The sequence below is a fragment of the Theropithecus gelada genome, chromosome 6 (genome assembly GCF_003255815.1).
Source record: "Theropithecus gelada isolate Dixy chromosome 6, Tgel_1.0, whole genome shotgun sequence".
NCBI lineage: Eukaryota > Metazoa > Chordata > Mammalia > Primates > Cercopithecidae > Theropithecus > Theropithecus gelada.
This window is the reverse complement of record NC_037673.1, coordinates 33,560,428-33,582,162: the sequence shown is the minus strand read 5'-3', so window position 1 is coordinate 33,582,162 and position 21,735 is coordinate 33,560,428. Positions and strand designations below refer to the sequence as shown.

Here is a 21,735-nt window from a genome sequence, read left to right as displayed (position 1 = left end):
GCGGATCACAAGGTCAGGAGATCGAGACCATCCTGGCTAACATGGTGAAACCCCGTCTCTACTAAAAATACAAAAAAAAAAAAAAATTAGCCGGTTGTGGTGACGGGAGCCTGTAGTCCCAGCTACACGGGAGGCTGAGGCAGGAGAATGGCGTGAACTCGGGGGGGGCGGAGCTTGCAGTGAACCGAAATCGCGCCACTGCACTCCAGCCTGGGCGACAGAGCGAGACTCCGTCTCAAAAAAAAAAATACTATGTAGACTACATGATGTCGGCAGGTGGCTGTAGTTTTTCTGGCCAGCCCTGCGCCACTGGACTGTGTATGTTAACGGTGGAGGGTGTCCAGGTTCTTGGCGTCTTAAACAAAAAATTGGACAAAACACACAAACAAAGCAAGGAAGGAATGAAGGGTTTTATTGAAAATGAAAGTACACTCCACAGTGTGGGAGCAGGACTGGGCTTAGAGACTCAAAGGCTCCGTTACAGAATGTTGGGGAGTGTAAATACCCCATAGAGGATTCCATTTGTTACTTGGTGTACACCCTTTGTAAATGGAGAGGATGAAGTAAAGTTACAGTCATTTATGGGATATGTCCTGGGAGAGGATATTTCCTGTGATATGGGAGAGGATATTTCCTGTGATAGCCAAAGTGTGAATGGGCCTTATGTTTTCCCTGCCTGTAGACCTTATGTTCCTGCTTCATCTCCCCGCTGAGAGATGTGATCCCCATAAATCTTTATGGGAGGCAGAGGGATCGATGGTGGGACGGCAGATACATTGTCCAGCCCGCCACTGGACTCTCTCCCCGTCACGTAAGCCCCTAATAAGACATGGTATCTCATTTGCTGGCCTTGGGTCTCTTCCTCCACCTCTTGAACCTGGTGTCTTCCCTATTGAGGTTAATAGAGGTTTGGCACAACATCCATGGTTTCCACCTAATGTCTTTCTTTCACATTTGGTGTAATTCTTGGCTGTTGCCCATGGCTTTGGCTTCTGTTTAGGCCCCTCTTCTTGATTTCTCTCTTTCTCTCTTGTACATTTTAAATTTATTTTTTAATTGACAAAAATTGTATTTATTTTTGGTGTACAACATGTTTTGAAATATGTGTACATTGTGGAATGGCTAAATCAGGCTAATTAACGCATATATTACCATGTATACTTGCTTTTTTGTGATGAGACTACTTAAAAATCTACTCTCTTAGCAATTTTCAAGTGTACAGTACAGTACATTGTTATTAACGACAGTCACTAAGTTGTACAATAGATCTCTTGAACTTATTCCTCCTATCTAAATGGAAATTTTGAATCCTTTGACAAACCTCTCCCAGCTCTTCCCCCAGCCCCTGATCTCTGCTTCTGAGTTTAATTTTTTTAGATCCCACGTAAGTGAGATCATGTGGTATTTGTCTTCCTGTGCCTGGTTTGTTTCACTTATATCTTCAAAGTTCATCCATGTTGTCACAAATGGCAGTATTTCCTGCTCTTTTAAGGCGGAATAGTATTCCATTATATACATATAATGGAATCTATATGATATGTATATCTTACAGTTTCTTTATCCATTCGTCAGTCCATGTGCACTTAGGTTGATTCTGTATCTTGCTATCGTGAGTAATACTGCAGTGAACATAGCAGATATCTCTTTGACATACTGATTGTATGTCCTTAGGATATATACCCCATGGGACTGTGGGATCATATGGTGGTTCTATTTTTAATTTTTTGGGAAACCTCCAAGCTGTTTTCCATAATGGCTACTAATTTACATTTCCACCAACAGTGTACAATAGTTCCCTTTCCTCCACAACCTCTCCAAATCTTATCTTTCATCTTTTTGATAATAGCCATTTTAACAGGTATGAGACTATATCATATTGTAGTTTTAATCTGCATTTCCTTGATGATAAGTGATGTTGAATTTATATATATATATTTATATTATATATATTTATATATATATTTATATATAAATATATATATAAATATATATATATAATCTGTTAACCATTTGTATGTCTTCTTTTGAGAAATACCTATTTGGGTCCTTTGCCCATTTTTCAATTGCATTATTTGTTTTCTTGCTATCCAGCATAATTTATTGAAAAGGCTATCTTTCCTTCAGTGAATTGCTTTTTTGCCTTTGTCAAAAATCAGTTGGGCATGTCTAGGTGGGCCACTTTTGGGGTTCCCCTGTCTGTCTCATTGATCGATGTGACTATCCCTGCACCGATATCACACTGTCTTGGCTATTACAGCTATATAGTAAGCCTTAATAGAAGTAAAGTGATTCATTCCACTTTTTTTTTTTTTTTCAGAATTCCTTTAGCTAATTTGAAGCCTGGAACTTTTTAAATAAACTTGATATGAATTTTAGAATGAGCTTGTGTGTGTGTCTACAACAGACTTGCTGAGATTTTGATTGGAATTGCAATAAAGCTATACATTCATAGCTTGGGAGAATAGATGATGTCTTTATTATGTTGAATCTTCAAATCCATTAACACAGTATGTTTCTTATTGACTTAGGCCATTGACTTCTTTAAGCAGCATTTTATAATTTTCAGGATATAGATCCTGTATATGTTTTCTTAATTTATACCTAAGTATTTCACTTTTTGTAACAATTGTACGTGGTAATACTATTGGTAATTGTAAATGGTAATGTTAAGTTAATGAGTGTTCTCTAAGAGACCTCTCCCAAAACACAACAAAGAAATGTAGGGTTAAAAACAGACCAGAAAAATATCTGATCATAGTTGATGCTTTATGTGATAATATGCCTTCCTGTCTGAAGGAGATGGAACTGAGGCACCCTCCCAGTGAGGTTGGTGACCAACTACAACTCCAAGTTTTATCTAGGAACCTTTCTTATGTTCTTTGACTCAATATCTGAGCTAAGTGACCTTAATCTAGTTCTTCACTTCTCTGAAGTTTAATTTCCCTTGTTATAAAATAAAAATGACAATGCCTTCTTTACAGATAATACTGAGTAGATGCAATTAAAAGAGACAGCATATGTAAAAGTATCTGGCACATAGTAAATTATCAAGAAATGTTTCCTTCCTTTCTCTCCTCCCTTTCCTTCCTCCCTCCTTTTTTTCTTTCCTTTTCTCTTTTCCCTTCCCTTTATTCCTGATTCATGCCACCTGGCCAGTTTTTTTATGCTCGGTGGGCACATTTGCTCCCATCTGGGGAGGACTGTTAATCTAGCAGCAGCTTGGCTGGTTGAATTGGAGGCTGACTCCCTCATTCCCAGCTTGTCCCCCAGAATTCCTCTACCATATATCATGCTGCTGGATGATGTAACAATGAAGATTATTAAAATAATGAAGTCGATTTCTTCCATCTAAATTCTTTATGCTGAGCAGCTCAGTGACTTTTAACACATAATAAGCCACTTTTTGGTGTTTTCACAAAAGGAAACTGGTCTATAATAGTTACTTATGATGAAGAGACCTGAAAATGCCTCTGACACATAACTGAAGCCCCTCAGGCCATTTATGATTTGGGTGTGGGCCTCAGCAAAATACAGAATGGTAGAGAAGCAAGCTCATAATTTGATGCAGAGACTGTCCTGAAGTTCTTGGACCGAGCCCAGAGCAAGGCTCAGATGAGAGTGAACCAGTGGAGGTTAATCATCCTCCTAGTGGAATCCAGCCTGTACCAGGGATGGCTCTATGTGGAGGCCCTGAAGAAATGAGGCAAGTGAAAGTAATTTCTCCTTTAGAAATTCAAATTAAACCAGAGCCCCTAAAGAGCTGATTATCTCTTTCTTCTCCCCATTCAACAAGTGTTCATTCAGATAATTTGGAGTAATCCCTTCCCTCCTGGCCCCAATAGTAGCTACCAGCAAGGCAGATGCCACAGGCCTGGCATGGGCCTCAGAAGCTCTTAGAGCTGCAGGCTGGGGGCATCTGCTCCAGCATCCTACTTGTTGTCTGATGACCAATTCTCCTAAGTGGTCAGCAGCCAGGAGAGATTATGTCATCCACTGTCCTTCACCCATAAGTGTCAAACCAAGATAAAATTCAAGGGTCAGAAAACATCCAGTGCAATCCTAACCTTGCAGGATGTCTCATGAGAAGAAAAAACTTTTGTTGAAAATCTGTTTATTTTGCATTAGAAATAAAAATGCCTCTTTGATATTGCATTGGCTTAGGATGCAGAGAGACACAGAAACAGACCTTCAAATAGTTTTTGGTTATTGCTAATATATTTTAAAATTTTCTTCAAGGGTTGCTTGTCCCAGTGATAATTTCTGTCTTGGAGTTTTCCCCTTCAGGTGCTTCTAGTGGAGGTCATTAGAGTGGGAGTGTTTAAGGCAGAAGATTAGTAAAGAGCAGTCAGTTGGCCTCTGACACATGACTGCCAAATGTCTGATGCACCCACCGTGAATTCATCCAACTTGGACGCCTCTGGAGATGAATGCCTAATGCAATGGTCCCTGAACACAGTGAGCTCACTCATGCTAATCTCTTCCTCTTGTTTCTCCAGCAAGGACTGAAAATAGTTCATCATGCGGAGAAGACACTGTCTAGCTTCTGCAAGTGGCAGAAGAGTATCAATCCCAAGAGTGACCTCAATCCTGTTCATCACGATGTGGCTGTCCTTCTCACCAGGTACACCAGAGACTATATGGGACCCAGAGGCAGTAAAGCAGGGAGGGCTGGCAGGTGAAAGACTTACTAGGTATTCAAACCCATGACATTCTCATTATTCTTTGCTGCTGTCGTAAAGACAGTGTCTTTGATCTAGTCAACTCCTGACTTCCTATCAGTAGAAGAAACAGCTTAACAAACTTGCTAATACGACAAAGCTCTCCCTGTGAATAAACTGCATCTGCTGGCAAAATGCAGACCTCTTTCCTATCCCACTGATGATTTCCTTTTTAAAACTGGTTTCTTCATGTAGCTCTATAAACAATCAGGAAGCTTGTTTGCAGAGCCTCATTAAAGACTCTTGTTACTTTTAGCCAGTGGGATTTCCAATCCTTTGCTATTTTATTTTTCTACAATGTAGAAACATGAAATATCTTTACAGAAAACAGTCCACTTTTTAACTGTTTGATGTTGAGGATAGGATATGGGGAGCAGGTCCCCACTGAGTAGGCAGACTGGTTTGATTACACCTTTCTCCCTTCTACTCCCATGAAAATATCATTTTGTTCTAATCACAAATAGAGCCTATAGTGCTAGTAAGAACCATCAAACCTTCCAGGACTCATAGCTGTAAAAATCCAGTGAACTTTCTTGATCAACTCTTGCTCTTTGAAGGCTATGTTTGCTCATTGATTCAATAAATATTTATTGAGCACCTATATATACTAGGCACTTATTTTAATCTAGATGAAAGAAGGGCTTATATTAGAATGGGGTAAAGTAAAATCTTCTTGGGCTCCCTATGCCTATTTGTCCAGAAATCCAGGGATGTATAGTAAAGGAGGCCTCTTGGCCCTGCCCTTCTACCACAGAGAACCTCAAGCACTGAAAGGCCCTTGATGTGCACTGTGCCTGTGGAGGATAGGCTGCCCGTGAACATTTTGGCCCTGTGATCTGTCCGTGTGATAAGATCATCTCAATGCATAGAATCCCTACAAGGAAGGATAATCAGCCCCGACCCTATCCAAATGTCTACCTTGCCGTGATCCAAAACTCCAGTCATCAGAATCACTCTTTTGAGTGAAAGTATTAAAACGCTAGTTAAATGCAAATGTATCCCACGGGAAGTTTTTGACATAAGCCTGTGACAGTAGGTTCATTAGGTTCTAAGAGACCTTGGGTTGATCAGCAGCTCCTCTGAGAAATAGTGTGGGTATGGAATGTAAGCACAGTGGCTCTGGGGAGCTAGCAGACAGCCTGGGGACACTGAGGACCTGGTCAAGAGGCCAGGTGAAGGCTTCAGTCAGACAGAAACTTCTATAGGGAAGAACCCCGAAGTCAGGAAATGGCATTGGCCACTAAATTGTGTCTCAGAAAGTCATTCCTTCCCCTGAGAGCAGAATGAGATGCTCCTGTCATTCTCACCTGAAGAAATGGGTGAGTTAATGATAGCTTACATGTGTGCAATGTTTGTTATGGGCCAGGCACTGTGCTATGTCTATTAGAACAGCCATTGTTCCATTTACTTCCCACAAGAATACCGGTAGTTGGCTACTATTAGTCATTCATATTTTACATATAGGGAAACTGAGCCTTGGTTATATCTCTTGCCCAAAATCTCATTGCTGTTAATGGGTACAATTGGGACTTAAGTCCAGGTAGTTTGATCCCAACAGCCATACCCTTACCTATTACCCAATATGAATACAAAGGATCTGCTCTCCTTTTTTCTTATAGTCACTTTCCTTCCTTAGGACAGGGGTCTTTTTGCATAAAAGTGTGTTGAACCTCAACAGCTCCTAGACAGTGGAGAGCATTTCAAGTTCTATAGCAGTATTTCCCACCCTCAGCACTATCGACATTTGGGGCTGATGATTCTTTGTTGTTGGGTCTGTCTAGTACGTTGTAAGATATTTAGCAGCATATCTGGCCTCTACCCATGAGATGTCAGTAGCACTCTCCTCCAAGCTCTGACAGCTGAAACTGTCTCCAGACATTGCCAAATGTCCCCTAGAAGGGGATGAACAGCAAAATCACCCACCCTCATTGAAAACCACTTGCTGAAAAAATAGGTAGGATCACGAAGGAAGGGAGGTATGAGACTGAGCTTTGCCTCTGAGAGACTATCCTGAGATCCACATTAACAGAGTTCTCTACATAACAGCATTCAGGAGAAGGAGGATTTGGCATGGAACACACCCAATGTGGGTTCCACATGTGCAACTAGTGGCTGCTGCAAGCCAAGGCATATTTTCTATTACATAATGGCCTAGTGCATGGTGGAAGTAGAGCTTAAGCTGCTTGCCTGTAAGAACCATGCTCCTATAATTCTTTTGTTAGCTGCTTTTTTCTTTAGTGCTGGACACTTCAGAGGCACTCCATAATCAGTATTTAATGTGCCTGACCTCCTGCCATATCAAAATGAGAAAGTCGGGGGATCAGCAATGAGCACCACTCATCTTTTTCTAGCAGCTTCACGCAGACCTGGGCTTTTTGAATGAAATAACAACAAGTACATTCTGCAGCAGAGGTAGAAAAGTGTTTGATTGGTTCTCTTATAGACCTGGAAGTTATGTAAATGATTGGGCTGTATAATGTCGCTCTCCAGTACTGAACCCCTAGTAACTGCTGCTGCTGCTAGTGAGAGTGCGGATTTGAGTTTGTGGTGCATGTGCTGAGACTGGGCCTGCTCTCTCCTGTCCTATAAGATTCACATGGGTTCTCAAAGTCTGGATCTTTTCCATGGCCCAGTGGATGAAAAAAGCAGGAAACCATTTGTTGCTAGAAATAGTGCCCACGCAAACCCCGTTAGCTGCTGGTGTTCAGTTAACTAGAGCTCAGAACGTTGTGGTCATTTCTGCTAGTCACTCTTGGCAAAGAGCTCCTTTTGTGCTAAAGAAAACCTAATGACTAATTAATGACTCTTTCAAAACTCTTGTCTGTGATTGAAATAATCTCTACCAGTTTATGGGAGCATGTTTTTTCTATTTAAAAGCCATAATTAGTATTTTCTGAGATTTTAGGTGTACATGCACACACAGGCATGCATTCTCTCATATATGCAATATTGTTAGTGGAATGGGGCTGGATAGACAATGATTAGATCTCTGGATAGGTTGATGGACCAACTGTCTTTTTCAGGAATGGGAAAAAGAACTTCTTAGATGAGTTTCGAGCACAGACCTCAGAAAGACTAAAAAGGATTTTCATATTTGAAAAACTCCAGTCACTGCTGATTGTTTCTTCCATAGTTAAAAGTTCAAATTAACTTCAGTTTTCAATAAAATCTTTTGTTGGCCAAATCATGTAATTTGACGTCCTGAGATCCAGAACAAAATAAGCTCAGAATAACACATTTGCTACATTTTCCCACATTCTGTGTTGGTGAAATTCAATAATCAAAAGGTAAAATCAGAATCATCTTAGTGAATTCAAAATTGCTGCCTACATTCACGTAGACTGTTTTAAAAATGCCAAGCATACTTTATAGACCATATTGAATGAGTTTATACCCAGACTTTTTTCCAGGAGGTTTTTCCAGATGTTCCTTTGGTCGCCTGAGCTTCTCTATTCTCTGTTTTCAGAAAGGACATCTGTGCTGGTTTCAATCGCCCCTGTGAGACCCTGGGCCTGTCTCACCTTTCAGGAATGTGTCAGCCTCACCGCAGTTGTAACATCAATGAAGATTCGGGACTGCCCCTGGCTTTCACAATTGCCCATGAGCTAGGACACAGGTAAGGGGCCAATGATAAGGAGGACTGCTCACCATATTCATGTGTCAATATCAGCAGAGAGAATGGAACGCACCTCAAATTGGGGGTCAGGAGACTCAGATTACAATGTGGCTTGCAACTCACCCTCCTCAACCTCTGCTTTCATCTGTAAAGTGGGGATAGTAGCACACCTCATAGGCTCCAATGTCCCACTGCCCACACCACGTACACCCACACATATCACAGAACCAAATAGGCCACTCCAATTCTCTGGATTTGAATGGAGGAAGGACAGAGATAAGCTTGAACTCAGTTGTTTAATTGAGGAATAACCCTTGGTTAGTTCTTATGAAATGATAATGTTAATATCACCAAAAAGCCACAAAACCTAACATTTTTGCACCCTTACTTTGTGCCATTGTGCTTTTTATTGCATCACTGAATCTGCTCAACAACCTTTTGAAATAGATAGTACTGTTAGTCCCATTTTCCTTATGTTTATTAAAGGAGGACATGGAATAAATAAAAAATTGAAAACTGCTGTAAACTTGGAAAGACTATAATGTGAACACCAGTTAACTGGATGTCCAAGTTGTTCACAAAAATATGTGAATTTGATTAGGTGAATTCCTTGAAGGCAGGTTGCAGAATGCTTGAGTGAAGATATAATGAGATTCTGAATTCCACCAGATATCAGAGGTTTCCATGGAGGAAAGATCTTAGCTTATTTGTAACTTTATTTGCCATTATATTTGCTAACTACAAATAAGAGAGCATCATACTAATATGAAACTGGGTGGGGAGGTGCATGAACCACTGAACTATATCCCCCGCCTGTCATGTATCCACCAGCTTGGATCTCCTCCCTTTGAAGAAGGAAAAATGCTGGGGAATATTCTTATTGCACAACTAGAAAAGAGGCAGGATTGGAAAAAACACTGGATACTGAATTATTCCAGGCCTGGCCTCTCTAATTTCAGCTTGCTCACCATTTTTCTAATATAACATTTCTAAAACAATTTTACCTGTATTATAAAGCCAGAGCATTGCCTTGAGAATTGGAGAAAGGAATTGTTCTGACTTTTCTGTTGACCAATATTATGACCTTAGATAATTCCCTTCACCACTCTATACCTATTTCCTCATCTATAAAATGAGTAGGTTGAACTAGGCAATATTTAAGGTGATTTATTGGATTCTCACCAAAAAAGCCTTGGTGATAAATGTGATATATTCCAGTATCCTTAGTTGTCAAAAATCCAGAGATAGAGAAGCTAATGCCTTGCTTTCATTAAATAATAATTAGGGATGCAGGGGAGCTGGCCATCTTGATAAGGCTAGGCCATAGTTGTTGGCATGTCGATAATAAAACCTGGCAAAATGTTAAGTTATTGTTATGCACAAACAGACAGGAGTCCCCAGTTCTGATATGTGGAAGGACATGACTCCTGTGGCCTTCAGTCAAGACATTGTTGTGAACAGCACCTGCTGACCAAACAATGCTAGGTGATTGTAACTGGCTCAAACTGAGAAGTTATCATTCAAGTCATCCCAACAATGGTATACTCAAACCAAAGAAAAGTGGAAAAGACTTTGCTTGATAAAAGACATACTTGAATCCTCACTTTTTGTGTTCCAAGGATGGGTTCTTTCTATCCTCAAGTTCAACCTGATCTTGTAACAAGGAATATGTTAAGCATGTCCTTCAGAAGCAATGTTGCCCAATTTTTGAGGCAATCATTGACTTAACTTCCTGAGCATGGACACATCACCTTTGTAAGGAAGGCCACCTAAGTAAACAAAGCTAACAGCAAGTGTGATCCTCCTTTCAGATTTCAAATTTTCTCTAATAAAGTTAAGAACCTCATGGTAACGTTACTTGGGCACAATTTCCCTGAACACTTAAAAACAAATAGTGGTAGATGTTTAGTAGTTATTGGGAGTGGTGGATTATTTAACAGACTAGAACTGAGTCACTACCTGAATCACTTTGATATTGTAGTAAGGTTAAACTGAAAACTCGTTCAGAACTATCTGATGCATTGTGGAAATAAAACTACTATAAGGTTTCTTTATCCTATACTTTTGTTGTTATTGTTGTTCTATTTCAAATTATGAATGAAAAAAGTGAGGATCTGGCTCCTAAAAGAACTCTTTAACTAAATATCAAGTTTCTAAGTAAAAGAAGTAAAGAATACTGAAGGCAGAACTAGAGAACAGTCTTTGAGTTCATTTAGAAAGCCATTATTCTCTGCAAACTAACACAGGAACAGAAAACCAAATACCTCATGTTCCTACTCTTAAGTGGGAGTTGAACAGTGAGAACACATGAACACAGGGAGGGGAACATCACACACTGGGGCCTGTCGGGGTTCAGGGGAAAGGGGAGGGAGAGCATTCAAGGCATACTTAATGCGTGCGGGGCTTAAAACCGAGATGATGGGTTGATGGGTGCAGCATGCCACCATGACACATGTATACCTATGTAACAAACCTGCACATTCTGCACATGTATCCCAGAACTTAAAGTAAAATAAAATAAAATAAAATAAATAAAACTGGAAAAAAAAAAAAAGTCAACCCTGAGACAAGGATTTGAGAGCAATTAATTTATTTGGAAGATAAAGGAAATTGCAGTAGGGAAGTAGGGTGTAAAACAGAACAGGGAAGGTAGACAATAAGCAGTTCATTATCGCAGCTTCCACTCTGAGCAGTTGAACCTTAGTCCCACGGACAAACTCCGAGAACGATATACAACACACGTTTCAGAGTTACCCTACCCAAGGTGAGAAGAACTGGGCTGTTTTATATACCAACACCCTTAAGTTGTCAGTTAAAGGCTGTTCCCAGAGGTTGTTATTAATAATTCCCTGATACTTTCAGCAGAGCAGTCTAATTTGGCTCTGGAGAAATCCCAGGTAAAGAGATGCTTATACTAGCAGCTGGAAGTCAGCTAGTGGTGAGTCTATGAACAGGTACCAGTAGTATCTGTTACCAATAGCTTACTCAGGGGCATTAAATGGCACCCCTTAAAAAGTTTTAAGTCAAAGAAAAAAAAAGTTTTAAGTCATGGAAGATAGAATATACATACTTTTCCATATGCCTTCTACTTAGGATAATGAAAAACACTGAACACTATATCAAAAACAGACATAGGAAGACTGAAAGATGGAGAGAAGGAAGACAGACTGAGAACCACAGAACCTGAAGAGTGACATGGTGGTGAATTCCCTGACTTTTCTTTTCTCTCGTATATGCCAGACTTGGAACTGATGATGGCAGCAACCTGGAAATACACACACACACACACACACACACACAAAATCACCCACATAAGTCTGTTCTCTCTGTCCAAAGGAGTAGGAAAGGGACAGTCTAACAAGACAGAAAATTTTAGACAGTAATTCTTCTACTCCAGGTGAATAGCAAAGGAAAGAATAAACTGTAAAACGGTGGCTCTATGCTAGCAAAGTCTGAGTGGGAAGCCTAGACTTGCTATAACAAAGCACCAAACACCACTACTTGGGTAGTGTCAAAAAGACCAGTTAGGGACTAAGACTTTGATCCCTATAGGCCAGTAATGAGGGCTCCCCTAACCCCACCCCTCTGGTGTCAGGACAAATTACATGGGGAGCCAGAAATTTCATCCACCCCTAGACAGTAACAAGGAGCCATCCCTTTCACAACTCAGGTATCTACAGAGGCTTGGCAGTAATGAAGCAGTGGCCCCACTCCCTTTCCCTCCAGAGTAGTGTCAGAAAAGCAAGCTAAAACCAAAGATTTAAATAAGATCCATAACATAATATAAAAACCTCCAGGTTTCAATATAAATCACTCATTATACCAAGAACCAGGAATATCTCAAACTGAATGAAAAAAAAAAAAAAAGAATGTCAAGAGATGACAGAGATTTTAGAATTAGCTGACAAATATTTCAAAGCGGCCATGGTGAAAAAGCTTCAATGAGCAATTACCAACAACCTTTAAACAAATGAAAAAATAATGTGTCAGCTAAGAAATAAAAGACATAAAGAAAAGTCAAACATGTAGAACTGAAAAATGCAATAATTAAAATAAAAAGCTCAGTGAACACTAGGGCTCAACAGTAGAATGGATGAGACAGAGGAAAGAATTAATGACCTAGAAAAGAGAACAGTAGAAATTATGTAATCTGCATAAACAAAGAGAAGGAGACTAAAAGAAATTGAACACAGCTTCAGAGACCCATGAGAATATAACAAAAGATCTTATGTTCATGTCATTGGAGCCTCAGAAAGACAGGAAAAAGACAATGGCATTGAAAAAGTGCTCAAAGAACAAATGGCTGAAAATTCTGCACATTGGATGAGACATACACCTACATATTTAAGAAGCTGAAACTCAACAAGGTTAAACCCAAATAAAATCCATGCCCAGGCCTATCATAATTAAACTTCTAAAATCTAAAGAGAAAGGAAAATCTTGAAAGCAGCAAGAGAGAAATGATACCTCATCTATAGGAGGCAAACTATTGGAGTGACAGTGGATTTCTCATCAGAAACAATGGCGACCCAAAGAAGTGGTGCAATATTTTTCAATGCTAAAAGAAAAGACCTGTCAACAACCCAGAATCATAAACCAAATAAAGTGGTTGAGAAGGGAACACTTTCTAATTCATTTTATGAAGCTAGTATTACCCTTGCACTAATTTCAGACAAAGACAATGCAAAAGAGAAAACTAAAGAACAATATCCTTCATGAATATAGATGTAAAAAAGTTAACAAAATGTTAGCAAGTAGAATTCAGCAATATAAGAAAAAAAGAATTAGACACAATCACCGACTGGGATTTATTTCAGGGATGCAAGCCTGGCTCAATATTTGAAAATCAGCATAATCCACCACTGTAACAGGCTAAGCAAGAGAAACCACATGATTATATTAATATTAATAGATAAGACATTTGACAAAATGTGATATCCATTCATCATAAAAACACTCAGAAATTGAAATTTCATCAACTTGATAAAGAACATCTACAAAAAAATTAAACCTAATATTATACTTAATGCTGAAACACTGAATATGTTTCCCCTAAGATGAAAAACAAGACAAGGATGTCCATTCACACGAATTCTTGTTCAACATAGTACTAACAGTTTCAGCCAGTGCAATAAGACAAGGAAAGGAAATAAAAAGCATACATATGGGAAAGGAAGAAACAAAACTATCCCTAACATCATTGTATATGTGGGGGACCCCATATACAATGAGAGAACTGATCTTTGACAAAGTCGACAGAAACATACAATGGGGAAATGACACCATATTTAATAAATGGTGCTGGCAAAATTGGATAGCCACACTCAGAAGAACGAAACTGGACCCCTATCTCTCACCACATAAAAAACTAACTCAAGATTGATCGAAGACTTAAATGTAAGTCCTGAAACTACAAAAATCCTAGAAGAAAACCTAGGAGAAACTCTTTTGGAGTTTTGGTCCAGGCAAAGAATTTGTGACTAAGACCTCAAAAGCAAATGCAACAAAACAAAAAATAGCCAAATGGGACTTAATTAAACAAAAAAGCTTCTGCACATCAAAAGAAATAAGCAATGGAGTAAACAGACAACCTACAGAGTGGAGAAAATAGATGTAAACTATACATCTGACAAAGGACTAATATCCAGAATCTATTGGGAATTCAAACAACTGAACAAGAAAAAAAAAAAAAACATTAAAAAGTAGGAGTAGGATAAGAACAGACATTTTTCAAAAGAAGACACAAAAGTGGCCAATAAACATATAAAAAATCCTTAGCATCACTAATTATCAGAGAAATGCAAATTAAAATCACAGTGAGGTACTGTCTCACACCAATCAGAATGAGTATTATTAAGAAATCAGAAAATGACAGCTATCAGCGAGGATGTGGAGAAAAGAGAATGCTTATACACCATTGTGGCTGGAAATATAAAGTAGCACAAACTCTATGGGAAACAGTATGGAGGTTTCTCAAGAGCTAAAACTAGAGCTATCATTCGACCCAGCAATCCCTCTACTGGTTATGTACCCAAAGGAAGAGAAATTATTGTTTAAAAAAGATACCTGCATTCATATGTTTATTGCAGCACCATTCACAATAGCAAAGTCAAGGAATCAACCAATAGATGACTGGATAATGAAAATGTGGTATGTTTACACCATGGAATACTATACAGCCGTAAAAAAGAATGAAATCATTTCTTGTACAGCAACATAAATGGAGTTGGAGACCATTATCCTAAGCAAAATAACTTAGAAAATCAAACACTTAATATTCTCACTTACAAGTGCGAGCTAAACAATGAGTATGTTGGGGACTCCAAAAGCTGGGGAGAGTGGGAGGAGAATGAGTTGAAAACCTATTGGGTACAACGTTCACCATTTGGATGATAGGTACACTAGAAGCCCAAACCTCAGTATTATGCAATATGTCTATGTAAAAAACTTGCACATGTACCCCCTGAATCTATAAAAATAAAAGAATAGAAAAAAAAATGTTAAGGTGCCTCTCAGGTATTTCTTTCTTTAGTTGTATAATTTTAATTAGCTGTGAAACTGAGAAACATTGGAGAGATCAATGAAATGGCCTGAGATAGACCATAAGGAGAAAAATATAATAAATCAATATCCCAAGAAGACACCCATCATAGTTTAATAACAAAGATATCCCTTTGTTTTTTGCACACTTGTTTGTTTCATCACTGATTGTGTATAATGCAAAAGAGAGAGTAACTTGTGCTATCACCCAAGTGAATAATTTTACTTTTATTTTGAGAGAAAACTTAAAAATCCATTTGTGAGGGCCCTAGATTATATGACTTGGTGTGTTGACATATCCTCAGTTAAGAAGATCATTATTCATGTAGGTCTTTGGAACCTTGCTTGCAGTTTAGGATTTTAACTACTGAACAGTCAAACTTGTAGAGTACTTCATGATCTGGGTGGGACTGGGTTTGTAACAGGCTAGGGAAAGCCTACTCAGAAGGAAGCTTTCATCGAATCACATTCTTTGTGGGTGAGTGGTAAGAGCTTTGTACATTAATGCTCTGACTCCTTTGTGAGTTTTATATTCATGTGATTAGAGTTTGTTAAGTACATTGATAATACTGTAATGCATGAAAATACAAGAAAATCTCCAAATACCCCAAAGACTCTTCTCAGCAAGAGTTTCTAATACTGATCAGAAGGTTTCATTAAAGTTGGATATGGGCTTCCCAGTCAGAGGAGTTGAATTTCACTACAAAGAGTAAAAAGTCATACAGATTTAGAAATTTGAGCCATGTCTCCAGGTTTAAATGTCTAATGTCTCAAAGTCCACCCCAGTGGAGAGAGTTCTGGGAATCTCAGAAAGTGTCTTTGGGTGATCTTGAGAACATGGCTTATAAACAAAGGCTTCTGAATTGTCTTCCCTAGGCACCCTTGTGCCATGATGAATGGTTACACTCTTCAAGGCCCTTAAAAGCTGCTTCACTGGGTCAGCCCTGGCAGTGAAACATCAGGGAACAGACCAAGTGACACATGGACAACAGCACTGTGTTAGGAGCACAAAGATCTGTGTCTGAAACCTAGTTTTACCACTAACAAGCTATATGACTGTTGACAAATCTCAAAGTCTAAACTTTTTCATATGGAAAAGGAAAATAAGCTAGATCATGATAAAAAGAAAACAAGAATTTTTTTTTAAATTCTATCATTTATGAAGCCCTTATTATCTGCCAGGTACCCTGTTAAGTGGTTTTCAAACTATTCTATTCAGATGTCATTGTAGCACTAGGATGACTACCCCATCTTCTAGGAGAGGAAAAATGAGGCAAGTTTTAATAATTTACAGGTCATTTAAGTGGCAATGCTAGAGTTTAAATACAGATCATCTGTCTTAAAAGTGCTGCTCTTAACCACTGAATTAGGAGGTCTCCCTAACGTGTCCCCTTTTGGAGGACTCCTGTAGCAATAGTAGAAAGACATCAATCCCTCAAAGCTTGTAGGCTTTGACAAAGTCTCCCAGAGGCTTCTCCTTTCATGCTCTCTTAAATTATGACAAAAAGGGAGAAGGAAGGTTTTGCTTTTTTGTGCTGTGCGCTGTGGTTACTGCAGCAGGAGAAAGCAAATAGCTGGGGGCAGGATTTGCCTTCTTGACTCCTGATTCATAAAAAGAAAGCCAGACAGAGCTCTTAGCCATCTGCCAAGAAGAAGTTTCTGAATTAGCTGCATGGCTCCCATGGATGCATATCTGAGGTAAAGAATGCCTACAATGTTCCCTGTACTTTTCATTTGAAAATTAGCTATGCCCCTCCAACTTCAAAGCCTCACTTTGAAAACAGTTGCCTCCTGTACAAATGTGGCTCTCTGTGGGTTATTATGCTCTTAGGGAAACTATGGTTTTTCTTCCTGTCTAATGCCTGCCTGCTGGCTCTTCTTGTGCTTGGTTCCTCCCTGCCAGCTTTGGCATCCAGCATGATGGGAAAGAAAATGACTGTGAACCCGTGGGCAGACACCCGTACATCATGTCCCGCCAGCTCCAGTACGATCCCACCCCACTGACATGGTCCAAGTGCAGCGAGGAGTACATCACCCGCTTCTTGGAGTAAGTGACAGTGTCTTGTGATGCCCTCACCTGGGTCTCTTTAAATCGGAAGCCGCGTTGAGTTTTACACAGAGAAGCTGATGCCTGGAAAAGGCTGGGTTCCATCCCGCAGGCCACCCTGTCAGGGTAGCATCAGAAGGGGCGGATTTCACTTCCGCATTCTGATCCTGAGGTCTAGATGGGCTCTGCCCTCTGGCCACAGGCAGGTGAGCATCCTTTCCCATCCCAGATTGCTGTTGCCCCAGAATAACTTTTTATGAGCCAATTATGAATTAAGTCCTTGGGAACTGACAGGAACACCCAACAGAGATCAGAGTGGTCACTCAAACCTCATTGAGAGTAGGATAATGATTTTCTAATTTTACCATGGCTTGTATTTTCTAGATAAACTAAGCTTATGTTGTGGGATATGATTTGCATTTTCATTAGTAACTCCCTCCTTGGGCCTAGAGGGTTCTCTGCCTTGTAAAAAATAAAGTTAAGACAAAGAGTAAACCAGAGGGAAGTTTCTGGTTGAATGAAAGGCTGAAAGTGAAGGGAATCCTAAACAACTCCTCTCATTTCTGTCAACTTGTTTTCAGCCGAGGCTGGGGGTTCTGTCTTGATGACATACCTAAAAAGAAGGGCTTGAAGTCCAAGGTCATTGCCCCCGGAGTGATCTATGATGTTCACCACCAGTGCCAGCTACAGTATGGACCCAATGCTACCTTCTGTCAGGAAGTAGAAGTAAGTGTTGGCTATCTTAGTGCCTCTTGGGTATATGCAGGGCTTCAGATCTCCAGCATGCTGAAGGAGGGGCCAGGGCAATATTTGGAAATTTGAGCATCCAGATACAGAAATAGAAGCTTTATATTTAAGTCAAGGTGTGTCTTTAAGGCAAAACAATTAAGCTGGAGTCATATTCCTTGACATTGCCACCTTGGTATTCTACAAAGCCTACATTCCGTTGTAAATGGGTGGTGGTTGAGGCTGTTCCACAGTGATTTTCAGGATTCACAGTGATTCACACCTGCAGACTCCATAGCAACTAACTTAATCCCTAAAATTGCTCCCTTTCTTGAATTTCACATCTGGCTAAAGTGTACCAGCAGCTCCCAAGGTAGAAATAGGATTTATTCACCAATTCATTGTTCTCATTTATTTTCAATGTCCAAATAATAATCAGGATTTGACACTGTACCCTCGAAGAATCTATAGCTCTGTTCTGTCTTCTTCACTACCACTGTCACTGCCTCAATTCAGTCTCCCATCATCTTTCCTTGCTATCGTAATTATCTCCTACCTAGTCTCCCTCCTATTCAAATTGTTGCTCAAGTTATTTTTTAAAAACACAATCTAACCATGGTCTACTCTGCTGTTAGGGTCCCCGCTGACCACAGGATAAAGTCCCAGCTCCTTTTGAGGCAGTCCTTCATGATTTGGAAACTGTTCTCTGAAATCATCCCTTATAATGCAAAAGTATCTGTGTTAACACATACATATTGACAAGGCAAGTCTTGCTGAATCCCTGCCAGATTCTATGTTATGTACTGAATAAGAAGAAAATATAAGCACTCAAAAATTAATAAGACAAAGTCTCTGCCCTCAAGGAGCTCATGGTAGAAGAGGCAGGCATAAAAACTTTACTACAGTGAGATAAATTCAAACCAAAACACAGAAAAAACTTAAAGGGGAAAGTAAATAACTGTGCTTAGACAGAACAAGCAAAGTTAACAGAGAAGGTAAAGTTGATACAAAAATTCTCACCCCCTCACTTCTAACTGGCTACCAAGTTATGCCAATTCTGCCTCCTAATCTTTTTTTTTTTTTGAGACAGAGTCTTTCTCTGTTGCCCAGGCTGGAGTGCACTGGCATGATCTTGGTTCACGGCAACCTCCGCCTGCCCAGTTCAAGCAATTCTCATGCCTCAGCCTCCCAAGTAGCTGGGATTACAGGGACGCGCCAACAGGCCCGGCTAATTTTTGTATTTTCAGTAGAGACGGGGTTTCTCCATGTTGGTCAGGCTGGTCTCAAACTCCTGACCTCAGGTGATCCACCCGCCGTGGACTCCCAAAGTGCTGGGATTACAGGAATGAACCACTGTGCCCAGCCTAAATATTTCTAAAATCCACCTGTTCCTAGATGACTATAGCAGTTTCCTGATTGGTAGAGTCTGAACACTTCCCCTTAACTCTGATTCATTTTCCAAAATGCAGCGTAAGTAACCTTTCTAAGTGGAAATCCATTTATAAATGGATTTATAAATACTCCCCTGTGAGTAGAATATCTCATGGCCTTCCTATTTTCTTGCAATAAAGTACAAATTTCCTAAAATGGCTTAAGAAGAGGCTTCAGAATTTGCTCTCCTCTTGCTCTCTGGCCTTATGTTTTAAAATGTTGTTTTAGCCCTTCACTCTCTAATCTGCTACTGATTATATGTATACTGAATTTTATCACTAATCTTCCCTATCCGGGAAGCCTCTCCTTCATATTTTCATCTCTTTGTATCTCTGTAATTTTATATAATTTATCTTTATCCTCTAGTTCACTAGTTCTCTCTTCAGATTTGTCCAATTATACATTATATTTAACCTATTGACTTTTTAATCTCATTTATCATATTTTTATTTATAAAAGTCTATTTGATTATTTTTCTGAATTTTCTCTCACTTTCATGGTATTTTGTTCCTAATTTTAAACTTTCGATGTAATCTTTTATTTCTTTAATAACATGTGACATATTTATTTTGCAATTTATACTGAGTAATTTCAGTGTTCAGAGTCTATGTGCATCTGTTTCTCCTATTTGGGGTTTCTTCACATATTATGTGTTATTTCCTTTTGTGATTTTTTGCTTTTATTGTGAGCTTTTAGTTATAAAACTTTGTGTCAGATTTTCCCTTAGGGCTCAGATGGCTAGCACATTCTTTCAGAGAAAATTTTCACTTCTATCTCTGGGTCAGTTTAAAAGGTTATTGATTTGATGCTGTGTTGACTTCGTGAGCAGCGTGGGGGCGAGTGTGGATACCGACTCTCAGGACTAGTATCTGGCCACTCCTTCCAGAGTTAAAGTCGAAAGAGACAAGTTTTCTGTGTACCTAGATTTCAGGTCACCCTTTTATTCAAAGTCTTATATGAAGGTCTGCAACTTCCTACCTTACATAGGCCCTAGGCATTGTCCCCAGTATCTAAGTGACTAACAAATCGAAGATCTAAGTAATTAGGTTTGCATCTCCAGATTAACATTTCTGCTACATTTTTAGCCTTTGGGGAGTTTCCTTACTTTCTTGGTGACTCAAGGATGCACTTAAAAAAACATTTAAAATATATTATGCACAATTTTAGAAGATTCATAGAAGTAAGGGTTTTCCAGGGTATCCTGTTGTTTACTAGAAACGGGACACCCTACTTATCTCTGGTCAGCTCCTCTTTTGCACTCCGTGTTTATCTGTCGTGAACAGCCTCCATTCTCTGAAAGTGCTGGGTTCTCCACAACCTCTAGAACCCTGCACACTCTGATTCCTCGGAATCATCCCTTCTGCTCATCATTTGAGTCTCAGCTTAAATATTCTTTTATATCCTATCCTGAATTTCCTATGTCAAAGCTTTATTAGACTATATTTTAGGTTCTTGTTTACTGGACTGTCTCCTTTCCTACCATGTCAGCTCTCTGAGGAAATTTTTATCCTTGACACTCAGCAATGCCTAGCACATAGTAGGCACTCAATAGATAAGTGAATGAAGACTTCAAATCCCTTTATATGGCAGCCAAGATAACCTCATCATTTTCCATATTAACAACACCCTAAAATACCAGAAAATGTAGCATCATCCATGTTATAACTTTTTATTTTGAAATAGTTTAAACTCCAAATAAATTGAAAAAAAATAGTACAAAGTTTCTGTGTATCATTCACCTAGCACATCATCCTTTCTAAATGCTCAGTGAACTTAAAGTAAAAGAAATCCACAGAAAGTAGGAAAAAAAATAAAAGGGAGAGTGATAAGCATGAATAGATATTGAGGCTGAAGTGGAGATAACAAAAGGGTTATGTGGGTTTTCACATCCACGTTGGAAGAGACAATGACGTATTCTCCTTGAACAGGGCCAGGAATTAGAACCGAGACCTTTGCATGAACTGCTGTTCTCATAGAGTTATGCTTCACTGAAAGGATGAACTAGAAGAAATCAACCAAAAGGAAAGAGAGATGAGAGAGAAGCATCTTTCATCTCGGCCTGGTTTCTAATGGGGAAGTGGGCAGGGGGGTGTGGAAATATTGGTGAATAACTTTCTCACTTGGAAATTCTTTACTACAGGCCATGCTAATGCTAATCTAGAGTTTAAATGTGTATGCTGTATAGCTTGAGTACCTTCACTGCAATAATAATCATAATAATAATAAATAAAACATTTGGCCTGGAGATACCATGGATGCCTGGAAATGAAGGTGAAACTGGCCCAGAGGAACCAACACTCAACCAAGGTGGCACGAAACTCCAATAGATAAAGCCATCCTAGGCTGGGTGCAGTGGCTCATGCCTGTAATCTCAGCACTTTGGGAGGCCGAGGTGGGCGGATCATGAGGTCAGGAGATCAAGAGCATCCTGGCTAACACCGTGAAACCCCATCTCTACTACAAATACAAAAAATTAGCCAGGCATGGTGGCGGGCATCTGTAGTCCCAGCTACTCAGGAGGCTGAGGCAGGAGAATGGTGTGAACCCAGGAGGCGAGCCTTGCAGTGAGCCGAGATCGCCCCACTGCACTCCAGCCTGGACAACAGAGTGAGACTCCATCTCAAAAAAAAAAAAAAAAAAAAAAAAAAAAAAAACCT

At 39.5% G+C, this 21,735-nt stretch overlaps 1 protein-coding gene across 2 annotated transcripts in view; it reads left to right on the top strand.

The window, feature by feature from the left end:
• Nucleotides 1-21,735, top strand: part of ADAMTS12 (ADAM metallopeptidase with thrombospondin type 1 motif 12) — a 366,676-nt gene that overhangs the window by 232,456 nt on the left and 112,485 nt on the right. For both annotated transcript variants that reach the window (XM_025389155.1, XM_025389156.1), the window contains exons 6-9: nucleotides 4,497-4,621; nucleotides 8,185-8,334; nucleotides 16,778-16,921; nucleotides 17,503-17,647. In XM_025389155.1, coding sequence (XP_025244940.1) covers nucleotides 4,497-4,621; nucleotides 8,185-8,334; nucleotides 16,778-16,921; nucleotides 17,503-17,647 — 564 coding nt within the window. The remainder of the gene's footprint in view (nucleotides 1-4,496; nucleotides 4,622-8,184; nucleotides 8,335-16,777; nucleotides 16,922-17,502; nucleotides 17,648-21,735) is intronic.